The following is an 11,025-nucleotide window of genomic DNA, read 5'->3' on the forward strand; positions in this document are numbered from 1 at the left end:
AACATGACAGCGCTGGGTCCCCGTGACTCCCCTGGCCCCCGCCCAGTGCAGACCCCCTCCGGCTCCTCCCAGGCCTCCCTGCTGCTCGGCGTCCCGTCGCGGGAGACACACTTGTAGTCACGCTCCCAGAACTTGAGGGGCCGTGCGTACGACATGATGAAGACGGCGCTGCCCAGCAGAGGGTTGAGCGGCGTGGAGAAGAGCGCCGACAGTAGGGCCTGCACGAACAGCATGGCCGAGTCTGCACGCCAGTCAAGGAGGTAGCGACGCGGAACCCTCCCCGCCCGGCCCCCCACCAGCCCACCTGGCCCCCCACCCCCGTGGGCAGGATACGGGGCACGGCGAAGGGCTGGGCGAAGGCGTGGAAGGCCGAGCCCCAGGTGATCTGCCAGGGCGCGATGTAGGTCAGCACGAAGCGCAGCTTGTACAGCAGGTCCCACAGCTGGCGGCGGGGAGGAGGGGGACTCGGTCACTCGCTCGGGAGGGGCGGCCAGACGCTGGGCTGCTCCCAGCCTTCTGGGCCCCACACTCTCTCACCCCGAACAGCCCACAGTGGGACTGTGTCTCTGGGGAGGGCTGGGCCGGGCGAGGGCAGCCACAGGCCTGCTGCGAAGGGCCAGGCTGGCTCTCTGGCCCCGGGCCACTGCAGAACACAGCAAAGGCTCCTGCCGGGGTGGGGGACGGTACCAGGGGAGGGCGCCTGGCCCACACTGCCCCCGACCCCGACCGCGGGACCCCCACGTGCAGAGGGCGGTCTGTCCACACCCGAGGCTCGGAAGCTCGGCCTCTCGGCGGCCTCTAGGGAGGCCAGTACTGACCCCGGCCGTGGAGGGGAGCTCAGTGGGCGGGCAGGGCGGTCCAGAGGAAGGCCGGCTTCCCGCTCTCCGGCCCTGCAGCCACCAAGGCCGGGACCCACCTTGCTGCAGAGCAGCGACATGAGGAAGTAGTCGAGCAGGAAGCCCTGGGAGAGGCGCGGGTAGTCGAAGTGGAAGAGCAGCACGGTGAAGGCGAGGGTCAGGTACTGCTGGGGCGGGCAGCAGAAGGCCGAGCGCAGCAGCTTCAGCCCAGCCACCGTCATCAACAGCGCCCGGCAGCTGTGGGCGAGGGGCAGGCATCAGGCGATGGCGACCAGCCCTTACCGGCCCCGGCCTGCACTCTGCCTCTGGGTCTCTGTCCTCCACACGGCGCCCCACAGACAGCCCGGGACGCAGGCTTGCTGGCCTCTGAGGGGCCGGGCCTCGGTGTCCCCGGGCGCCACGTGGGGGGGGTCCTCACTAGAGGCAGAACTTGTCCGGGTGGCTGACGACAGTGTGGGCGTCCACGGTGAGGGCGTTGAGCACCACGGCGGGGTAGATGAGGTACTTCTCCACGCACTGCAGGCCCGCGTACAGCTTTTCAAACCACATCACCTGCGCGGCGCCTGCAGGAGAAGATGCCGTGCTGCGGCTCGGTGCCTGCACTGCGAATCCACTGCTCCTGGAGGCCACTTTTCCCATTTTTGTTGTCCTTGTTGTTGTTGTTATTGTTGTCACATTGTTGTTGGAAAGGACAGAGAGAAATGAAGAGAGGAAGGGAAGACAGAGGAGGAGAAAAAGACAGACGCCTGCAGACCTGCTTCACTGCTTGCAAAGCGACCTCCTGCTGGTGGTGAACCAGGATCCTTACACCGGCCCTTGCACTTTGCGCTATGTGCACTTAACCTGCTATGCTACCGCCCGACTCCCCTTATTTTATTTTTAATAAGTGAGAGAGAGCAGACAAAGATGAATTCGAGTACTGCTCAGCTCTGGCTGATTGTGGCGCCGGGCACTGAGCCTGGGCCCTCAGAGTCTTGGGTAGGGCTTACAGGCCCCTTACGCTGCCTCCCCAGCTCCAAACCTTTCCCTGAAGAGCCACACAGCACAGCAGGGCCTGCAAACAACCAAGCTAAGAGACTAAGTGCCAGCCAGAGTGCCCTGACTGCAACGTCCAAGCAGGACCATGGGCCAGACACCAGTCAGGGGCCTGCAGCTCTGGACACGCGCCTGGCTCGGGCTCTGGGGTGGGATTTCCCGAGCGACGGAGGACACTGTGGGCCGAGGCTGCCCCCTACTGGCACTCACCGCGCACTTCGTACTGGCTGTACTCCTGTGGCTTCAGCACGGGCTGGGACAGGCAGAACCAGGGCAGCTGCTTGCGGAGCTGCGGCAGCAGGTAGTGCGTGACGAAGCCCACGGCCCCGGCCAGCGCGTACAGCACGAAGCCTAGCGCCGACTGCGAAGGGAGAGTCGGGCCGGGGTTCAATGGGAGGGAGGCGTTGGGGGCACCCCCGGGGAAGAAGGGGTTCCGGGCCACACGCACCTTCAGGGCGATGAAGACGGTGCTGGCGCTGACAGCGAAGGTCAGGACGGCGATGACCACGCACATGACCAGGTCGGAGTGCAGGACCTCGCGCTGTGGGGGCGGGCGGGGAGCCAGCATGGGTGCCGGCGCCCACACACCCCCTGCCCCTCCTCCCGGACACGGGAACCCTGCCCGCAGGCGGCAGCTCACCACCGACTGGCGCATCTTGTCGGGCAGCGGGTCGGGGGGCTCGGCGCGGGCTGTCTCCAGGCCGCGCTCCTCCAGCTCGGGGAACAGCTTGCTCCGGGCCAGAGACCTGGGGGTCGGCTGCGTCAGGCCAGCCCGGGAAGGACCCCCACCCTCCACGCAGACAGGTGCCCGTGGCTGCTCACCAGAGAACGGTGGGGTCGCTGCTCTGGCGGCTCAGGTGGTAGGACAGCGCCACCAGGAGGCCGCAGAAGACGGAGAAGAGAACGGGGACGTGCTGCTCCGGCCAAGGAGTCTGGGGAGAGACCCGCGCTGGTCAGGGGGCAGAGGAGAGCACGGGCTTGGCCAGCTGCTGCTGGGCGTGGGTGCCCCTCCCGAAGGCCACCTTACCTTGATGGCCCCGAGGCAGAAGCCGTAGAGCAGGGCGGCGGCCAGCAGGCTGCGGGAGAGGCTGAAGACCGCGGTGAGCGGACTGGTGGCAGCTGTAAAGACAGACGGCACAGGGAAGCCCACCTGCCTGCCGCCCCCCAACTGCCGGGCAGAGATGACCCTCCTGGGGATGTCCCAGCCCCCAGCCCAGTGCTCTGCCCCACCCCCCCAGCTGGCCCTGAGACCATGGAGCTTCTAGGGACCCCCGGCTGGCAAAGGGTTGGAGGCGCAGGCTCAGTCCCGGCCCTACCTGTGCCCCCGAAGCCGTGCATGTCCACCTGCTCCAGCAGGTACATGAGGCAGGTGTTGACCTGAGGCAGGAGTCCCAGCAGGAAGATGAATGGGAAACACAGCGTGAACACTGGCGGGCGGGCAGGAGAGGAGGCCCGGTCAGCAAGCTGGGTCTGAGGGCCCCCCCCCCAGGGTCTCCCCAGGCCGGCCCGCCTCACCAGTGGCCACGTCCCGGGCGCAGAAGAAAAAGGAGGCGGAGAAGAGGGTGAGGCCATAGAGGGAGACGGGCTGGAAGGGCTGCGCCGAGCCCAGGGCGTCCAGCAGCCAGATGAGCAGGCAACAGATGCAGAAGTAGACGGGCCGGCTGTACGCGATCACCCAGTTGTGGCCCTGGGGAGGGGCTGTGAGGGGGCGCCCGAGCCCGAGCCCACCCCGCAGACACCATCTGCCGACACCCACCCATGAGCACGGGTGGAAGGCTGGCAGCAGGAGGGGCGGGACTGAGGGCCTAGGGGTGAAAGGGAAGCCCCACCACCCTCTGTCTCCCCCCACCCGTTTCCACCCAGGGGCTGGTGGTGCTCACGTGCATGGGAGAGGCCGCATCAGGCTGGACACTCTGGAAGAGAAAGCAGTCACGTTGGTAGTGAGGGTCGTGCCCGCAGAAGGGGAAGAAGCCCAGTACCCACCGGTTGCCACCACCGGCCTGCTGGAGGGAGAACGGGGCCTGGGCAGGGCCTGCGGCATCCGTGCCTGTTGTCTCGGATGAAACGGGGAACCGCTCCGGGGGTCTCCAGCAGCCCCCCCCCCCGTAGGTGCACTGGGAGGGCCGCAGCGCGGGCTGACCTTGAGCAGGGAGTACTGGCAGGAGGCGATGACCAGGCAGAACTGGAAGACCCAGATGTCAGTGAAGAAGCCCTTGAGAAGCAGCAGATAGCCCAGGAAGGCGACGAGGCTGCTCAGGCCCACGCCCAGGACGTTCTCCAGCAGCCCACGGGTCCTGCAAGGGCAGTGCAGGCTCAGGGTGCAGCCCTGTCCTCACCCACCAGGGCAGGGGGGCGTGGGCTCAGAGGCCCATGGCCCCACCCCCACTGACCCATGCCCCCACCTTGCCCCTTGTGCCCAATGCTGGTGACAGCTGGAGCACGGGCCAGATTCTAGGTCTGAAATAGGCACGCTGATGACAAAAGCCATCGGACCCAGGCCTGTCTGTCCCCGAGAAGGAAGCTCTGCTCAGGCCACCAGACTCTAGACACAAAGCGGAGACAGAGGCAGAAAGAACAGGAGGCCGCGGAGAGGCGACACAGCTCCACCCTCCAGGCCACCCCCCCACCCCCCCGCCCCAGGTGGGCGGGGCTCACCGGTCCAGCAGGGCCAGCAGGGCCAGCCGCTCATAGCGCACGGAGGTCCAGCGTCCGGGGAGCAGCCAGTACTTGTAGCTGTGCTGGGCCCGGGGCGGCGCCTCCTCCATCAGTGTCTGCTCCTGGGATTCGTGCAGGGAGTCCTGGTCCAGCAGGTCAAACTGAGGTCCCCACAGCCGCGGCCGTCAGCCCCGCGCCCCCCGTGACCCCCCCTCCGTGCCCCCCTCCCCGGTCTCCCCAGCACTCGCTGGCTGGCTGGTTGTGGCTTGAGCATGGGAAGGCCACACCACCTTGTGGCCCTGTGACCTCAACCTGCCATGAAGACACTGTCTGGCCGCGTCCTGGGATACGGCTCAGTGACGCTGGGGACTCCGGGCCCTCTGGGGGACAGTCACTGGCTCTCCCTGCAGCGTCTCCACCACCTCTTCCTGAGCTCGGTGAGCCCCATCTTGCTCTTTGGGACCCCACAATGGCGCTCTCCTCCCAAACAGGGCATTCAGGGCCCCTGCGACCACTCCTCCCGAAGCAGGGGACAGACCTGGGGCTGAGGCCAGCACCCAGAGGCCCCCAGACAAACGCTTAACCTCCTCAGCTCATGTCCTTCATCAGTCAAGAGTGTACAGGGACCGCCAGGGCTCGGGCCCCACGGAAATGACCTTTAGTGGTGGCCATCAGCCCCGCAGGGACGGCCCACCTCCCACACCAAGTGATCCCATACCGGGCACCACCAGGAACAGGCACTCGGGGCTTGGGGGCAAGGCCTTCAGGGTGAAACACAGGCTGGACCCACGACCACTTGCCCCACCTTGTTCTGGCTGCCGAACCACAGCTCAGGCACGTGCGGCGCCAGACAAGAGCCTGGAGCCTCTCGCCTACAAGGCCCCGTGGCCTGCGGCCCTCTCGCACCTGGGCATCTGCTAACTACTTGCCGCTACCTGTGAGTTTTTCTCCTTTTCTGCAGCTGAAGACGAAACCAAGTGAGAAAAACGACACGGCCAGCCTCTATTCACGGGCCTCCCGAGCGTGGTGCTCCCGTGGGCAGTCGGGGGCTGGAACCCGGGCTTCCGGTCCCCTCCCGACACCCCTGGCCTTGACGACCTGACCACAAGAGTCGTCAGCCCTCCAGGACACACACAGGCCAAGGCGCGAGGTGTGAGGCGTACCCAGTATCCAGCACGGGCGGCAGCACCGCCGACAGGGAGGCCGAGGCCCTTCTGCAGGGCTCAGTAACATCGGAGCCCCCACACACCCTCCGTGGCCACTCCGAGACCGGAGACACCCCAGATCTCCCCACTGAACGTGCCGGGCCCACGGACTACGCCCCCCAGTGGCTGCCAGAGCCCAGGGCGCCTCACCTCCGGGATCTCCAGGGGCACACGGCGCACCTGCATGCCCTGCAGGACCACGGGCCGCGGCTGCAGCAGGTTCAGGCTGCCCGCCGCCTCGGGAACGTCGGCCGAGTGGAAGCTGGAGGAGTGCGAGTGGCGGTCCCTGCGGGGGCAGAGCCGTGAGTCGCCAGGACATGGGAGCCTGAGGCCCGGGGGTGCGGGTGGTGCCCAGGGTGGCTACAACGAGATCTGTGGGCTGGGGGTGTTCAGACAAGCGGAAGGTGCACAGGGTGGCGGTGTAGGGGGTACCAGGAGATGCTGTGGTCCCCACCTTCAGAAGTGCTGTGAGGTCAGAGACCCGAAGGACCCCCCACACACAAGCACGGCCTTAGCTGCCCCCCAACGCCCCGTGCTCTGAAGATCCCCAGGAAGCTGAGGAAGAGGGCAGGCCCGAGCTCTGGGACCCACCATGCTCCATTGGCTGCCTGCTCCCCCTGCTGCCCCACGGGGTTCTCGTAGCCGCCGCCGGCCAGGCCGAAGGTGTAGGAACGCCGCACGCCTGAGACGGGGGACACGAGACCGTGCGTCAGGGACAGGAGCACCGGGGCCAGACAAGGGGCCCGGAGCCACGTACCCTCCCTCCCCCCGGAACAGGAACCCAGACCCTACAGGTGATAGCTAGCCTCGAGAGGCTGCAGCCAAAGGCCCAAGAGCGGGATGCCCGTATTTCTACCGCTGCCTCGGTTTCCCTGTGGGCAGAGAGGGCCTGGGAGAGGCCGAGAGCCTGGTGTCGGGCAGGGCGGGGCGGGGGACGCGGGCCTCACCGCTCTCGTCGTAGAAGTAGTGCACGGCGCCCTCGGAGGTGTCGTCGAAGGTGCAGGCCTCGTGCACGTTGGCCCCGGCCCGGGTGAGCAGCAGGGAGGAGGCGAAGTGCAGGGCAGACGGCAGCGTCAGCGCCCGGGAGTGGGAGGCGGCGCGGCCCCGCTGGGCCTCCTGCAGGCTGCTGGCAGGGGCCGGTGGCTGGGGTCAGGCCCCGACGGGGTCCCCGGGCACCCACCCGCCGCCCGGCCCCGCGGCGCCGTCGCCCACCTGGGCGGCGACCCCATGACGGAAGCGGGAGGGGTGGGGTTGCTGCCGGCGTTGTGGCGCCTCCGGATGGCCTGGGCACGCCGCACACTGCTCGAGCGCTCCCGCTTGCCGGTGTCCTCGGCCGCTGCCCAGAGAGAGGCCCCGAGGGTGAGGGACGGAGCCGGAGCATGGAGGCGGGGCGCGGGTGCTCCTGCAGGGAGCGGCCACTCTGACTTCCCGGTGCCGGCGGAGCTGCCCCCGTGTCCCCACGGCGCGCACCTACCTCCCACTTTCAGCACCCAGCACCAGGGAGCCCGCGGGGGCGCTCAAGCGTGACCCCCGCGGGACAGGCCTCTGCAGCCCACTTCCCTGCTCTCACCCCGCCTCGGGGAAAAGGGGAAAGGAGAGACGGACAGCAAGACGAGACAGAGACCGCACCGCACCAGCATCCGGAGCTCCCGAGCAGCCCCAGTGCGGGAGGGAGGGCAGAGGAGGAGGCGCCCCGCACCCAGCTCCACTCTATCACTTGGCTACGGAGGGCGTCAACGGTCCCCGATAACTCCCAAAGCTCCAGCTGTCTCTCTCTCTCAGAGGATCGGGACGGACCGAGACGGATGAGCCACAGCCCTGCTCCTGAAGCTCCCTCCACGCGGGGCTCCCATGCAGCGGTGGCGGCTGGACCCGCACGCAGGAGCCCCACAGGGTGGAAGGCAGCTGCTGCCCTCACCCCTGCATGGAGCCGCCCAGACGTAGCCCGGCCACGGTGCCTGACCCCTGGCAACTCGGGCCGGCCGGGACCCTGCGGGAGAAGGGCCAGGAACCGAGGGTTCCCTCCGGCAGGGCCCGGAGTCAGGCTACCAAGGTCCCCCGCACAGAGCAGGCCGCCCCGCCCCGAGGGCACGTACCTCCCCCGACGGCGCCTTCCTCCTGCAGCTCCCCGCGCCAGCCTGGCTGGTTGGCGGAGGGGCCCCGGCGGGCCTCGGGGGGCAGCAGGGCAGGCTCGGTGGCCTCCAGCTCCGCCTTGGAGCCGGCCAGTGGCGCCCTCAGCACGTCCCCCCCGGCCCCGTCCATGCTCAGCACCCGGGCGTGTGTCTTGGCGCTGGCGGTGCTCGGCGTCCGCTCGGTCCCATAGGGCCGTTTAGGGGGCAGGGCCGTGCCCTCCTCTGCCCCGTGGGGGGCCCGTCGTTTCCGGGGTCCCCCCGCCACCCCCCGCGAGCCCTCGGGGGAGTAGCAGGAGGTGGACGAGGAGCTGTCGGTGCTGTAGCGGCGCTGGGAGCGCAGGCTGGAGGCCGGGCTCAGCTCACTGCCTTCACTGGTGTCCTCGTCTTCGAAGAAAGCCGCGCCCTCCAGCAGGGGCCGCCTCGGGGCCCGGCCTGGCGGGGAGTGTCTCCGCACTGGGGGGCGCCGCAGCAGGGCCAGGTCCTTGGGCCGCACGACCGGGAGAGGCTCGGTCTGGTGGGGCGGCGTCCCCGCTCCGATCACCGTGTCAAAGGACCGCAGGGTGTCATCCGAGGGGACGCCGGCGTCCGGCGAGGCGGGCAGCTCGGCCTCAGAAGGCGGGTCCGTGTCACTGCCCTCGGCGGCCTGCCCGCCCGGCGGGCTGTCCAAGTGGGTCGAGTTCGTCTTCTCGCTCTTGAAGCTGCTCAGCGTCTCCCTGTCGGTGCCGCTGAAGCAGGAGTCCGAGGAGCCGGCTTTCTGCGGGGTGGGCTCCCCCGAACCCCGCCGCTCCAGGGGCTGGTAGCCGCCCCCGCCCTGCCGCTGTTCCCGGCGACTGCTGGTCCTCACCAGGGCCCGGTCGGGCCGGGTCAGGCTCAGGGTCAGGAAGCTCCTGCTCAGCTCCTGGCTCAGGCTGCCCTTCAGCAGGGGACTCAGAGGGGTGTCGGCCACGCTGCTGGCGCTCCAGGGGGCTCCGTCACCAGCCAGGGGAGAGCGCTCTGAAGAGTCCGTGCTGGGGAGCGAGGGGTCCAGGGCAGCCCCCGGGGGCGTCTGTGGAAGGGCTCTGACTGCGAGGCGAGAGAAAGGTGGCGTGACCAGGGGCGCGGGAGAGGGAAGGTCGGGCTGGGCTTGGGGAGCCCCAGAGCAGCCGCTCCCACACACTCACTCAGTCTCTCCTGGGAACTCAGCTTCAGCATCTCGCGGTCGGCCGAGGTCACGATCACGTTGTTGCTGCCCTGCTCCCGCACCAGCTCCTTGATGTCTGCGAGGGTGGCTCCTGGCGGTCAGCAGGCCCCTCGCCCAGCCACCTTCCCGCCACCTCGGCCCCCCCGGCCCCCGCCTGCTTGAGCGGCCGCCTACCTCTCAGGGGCCCTGAGTCCTCTATCCGGGGCAGCAGCTCCTGATCACACGGGGAGACAGGTGCGTGACGGGGCAGAGAGGTTTAGCAGCCGCTGCGGGTGGGGACGGGGGTGGCGGGGCTACTCACCGAGACCTGGTTGAAGCCGAACACGGAATGCTGCGAGCTACAGCGCACTGGCGGCGTGGAGCTGACCTTCCTGAACACCGTCATCTCCACGCCCGGGTCCCTGTCGGCCGAGAAGCGGCAGCTTGGAGCCTCCCTCCCTCCCTCCCTTCCTCTCTCCGCCCGGGTTGGGAGCCCTCCTGGACTCGCCCCAACCAGCCCACCTGGGCGGATCGATGTCCCCGGGGGCCGCCGCGGCCTCCTCCTCCTCCTCCTCCTCCTCCTCCTCCTCCTCGGGCTCCCCGGCCGCCGAGCTGCGCTTCTCCACGATCTCGCCCTGGTCGAACATGGCGTGCAGGCGGTAGTTGACGGTCTTGATGGTGGTGAAGGTGACGGCCACCGCCAGGCAGTAGGCGCCGGCCACCATCAGGCTGGGGGGCAGGACCTGCAGAGGGAGAGGGAGAGGTTGGCGGGGCGGGCTGGCCCGGGGGTCGCGGCCGAGCCACGGGACTCAAGGTCACCGGCCGGCCGGGGGCGGGCGGGGGGTGTCGGCGGGGCTCACCATGTACAGCAGGAAGGGGAGCACGAGCAGGAAGAGCCACACGTACAGGTGGAAGCAGTTGGAGAAGGTGCTCTGGTGCGGGTCGAAGAACCAGCCGCCGGTGAGCGAGGCCCACACCCCCTGGCGCAGGATCTGCAGCACCTGCGACCCCATGGCCCCGCCGCTGCTGCGCGCCCGCTCCCGGGCCCCTCATCGGGGCGGCCCCCGGCCCATGCCCCGCCTGGCGCCCCGGGCCCCGGGGCCGGTCCCGCGCTCACGCCATGGCCTCCCCGGCGGGGAGCGGGCTCGGCGGGGCGCGGGCTTGGCGGGGCGCGGGCGGGGCGCGGTCAGTGGGGCGCGGGCGCGGGCGCGGGCGGGGCGCGCGGGGGCCGCCGCCGCATCAGGCACGGGGGTCGGACACCCTCCCCCGGCCCCGGGCTGCTCCGAGGGGCCGCGCCGGCGGGGAGGCGCGGGGCGCGGGCCGGCCAGGGGTCCGCCGCATCCAGAGGTGGGCGTGGGGCGGGCGCTCCGGGGATGGGGGGGGGGGACAGAGACCGTTTCCTCGGCGCCGGCCCGGGGTTCGCCCCGCGACCCGGGGGTCCGCTTCCGGGGTCACAGGTCACCGGCTGAGGGCTCAGCGTTCGCCCCGCTTCAACAGGAGCCTACCCAAGGGGGAGGCCGGAAGAAGGAGCCGCGAGCCACCAGCCGGCAGGGGCGCATGCGCCAGACCGGGCAGCGGGGACCCGGAAGAGGAAAGCCTGTCGGTAGCAGTGCGCACGCGTGGGGAGGCGGGGGCTAAGAAGGCACAGGGGCGCCCTCTGAGCATGCGCAGAGTCCCGGTCGTCGAAGAGTCGGAGCCCGAGGAGGCTCAGACGCATGCGCAGACTTTGGCCTGCCACAGTAAAGCGGCCACCGGGCGCGGTCAAAGAGTAAACTGTATCTATTGGGCACAGTGAACTAAACGGGCGCAAAGCTCTGCCAGTGAGCTGCAGGAGGCGGGGGGAAAGCTTGCTCCAGCCCGAGTTCCGCGTTGTCGGAGCCGCCCCTTTTTGTGTTGGGCTCCGGTCACGAGCGGCCTCTGTTTCCGGGTCAGGGCTCCGAAGCCGAGTGCAGAGAGCGAGCCTCCCGAACAGGCAGGACTAA

The 11,025-nt window shown here is 69.4% G+C and overlaps 1 protein-coding gene across 7 annotated transcripts in view; it reads right to left on the minus strand.

Annotated features, from left to right (window-relative positions):
• The window catches only part of PCNX3 (pecanex 3), a 108,082-nt gene that overhangs the window by 6,900 nt on the left and 90,157 nt on the right, over positions 1-11,025 (minus strand). Inside the window, exons 1-24 of one of the 7 annotated variants that reach the window (XM_007518605.3) lie at positions 9,904-10,660; positions 9,566-9,786; positions 9,366-9,465; positions 9,239-9,278; positions 9,045-9,140; positions 7,849-8,946; positions 6,965-7,088; positions 6,700-6,878; positions 6,344-6,434; positions 5,903-6,038; positions 4,548-4,669; positions 4,033-4,186; positions 3,773-3,805; positions 3,408-3,579; positions 3,209-3,319; positions 2,920-3,011; positions 2,715-2,824; positions 2,533-2,638; positions 2,341-2,433; positions 2,103-2,253; positions 1,276-1,420; positions 917-1,094; positions 334-442; positions 112-241 (exon numbers count right to left, since the gene is read on the minus strand). In XM_007518605.3, coding sequence (XP_007518667.2) covers positions 112-241; positions 334-442; positions 917-1,094; positions 1,276-1,420; positions 2,103-2,253; positions 2,341-2,433; positions 2,533-2,638; positions 2,715-2,824; positions 2,920-3,011; positions 3,209-3,319; positions 3,408-3,579; positions 3,773-3,805; positions 4,033-4,186; positions 4,548-4,669; positions 5,903-6,038; positions 6,344-6,434; positions 6,700-6,878; positions 6,965-7,088; positions 7,849-8,946; positions 9,045-9,140; positions 9,239-9,278; positions 9,366-9,465; positions 9,566-9,786; positions 9,904-10,056 — 3,944 coding nt within the window. In that variant the 5' untranslated portion in view covers positions 10,057-10,660. Of the gene's footprint in view, positions 1-111; positions 242-333; positions 443-916; positions 1,095-1,275; positions 1,421-2,102; positions 2,254-2,340; positions 2,434-2,532; positions 2,639-2,714; positions 2,825-2,919; positions 3,012-3,208; positions 3,320-3,407; positions 3,580-3,772; positions 3,806-4,032; positions 4,187-4,547; positions 4,709-5,902; positions 6,039-6,343; positions 6,435-6,699; positions 6,879-6,964; positions 7,155-7,848; positions 8,947-9,044; positions 9,141-9,238; positions 9,279-9,365; positions 9,466-9,565; positions 9,787-9,903; positions 10,661-11,025 lie in introns of those variants that run through there. The other 6 variants (XM_060176065.1, XM_060176062.1, XM_060176064.1 and 3 more) reach the window with 6 other exon arrangements.

This window comes from Erinaceus europaeus, chromosome 17, assembly GCF_950295315.1.
Source record: "Erinaceus europaeus chromosome 17, mEriEur2.1, whole genome shotgun sequence".
In the NCBI taxonomy this organism is placed as follows: domain Eukaryota; kingdom Metazoa; phylum Chordata; class Mammalia; order Eulipotyphla; family Erinaceidae; genus Erinaceus; species Erinaceus europaeus.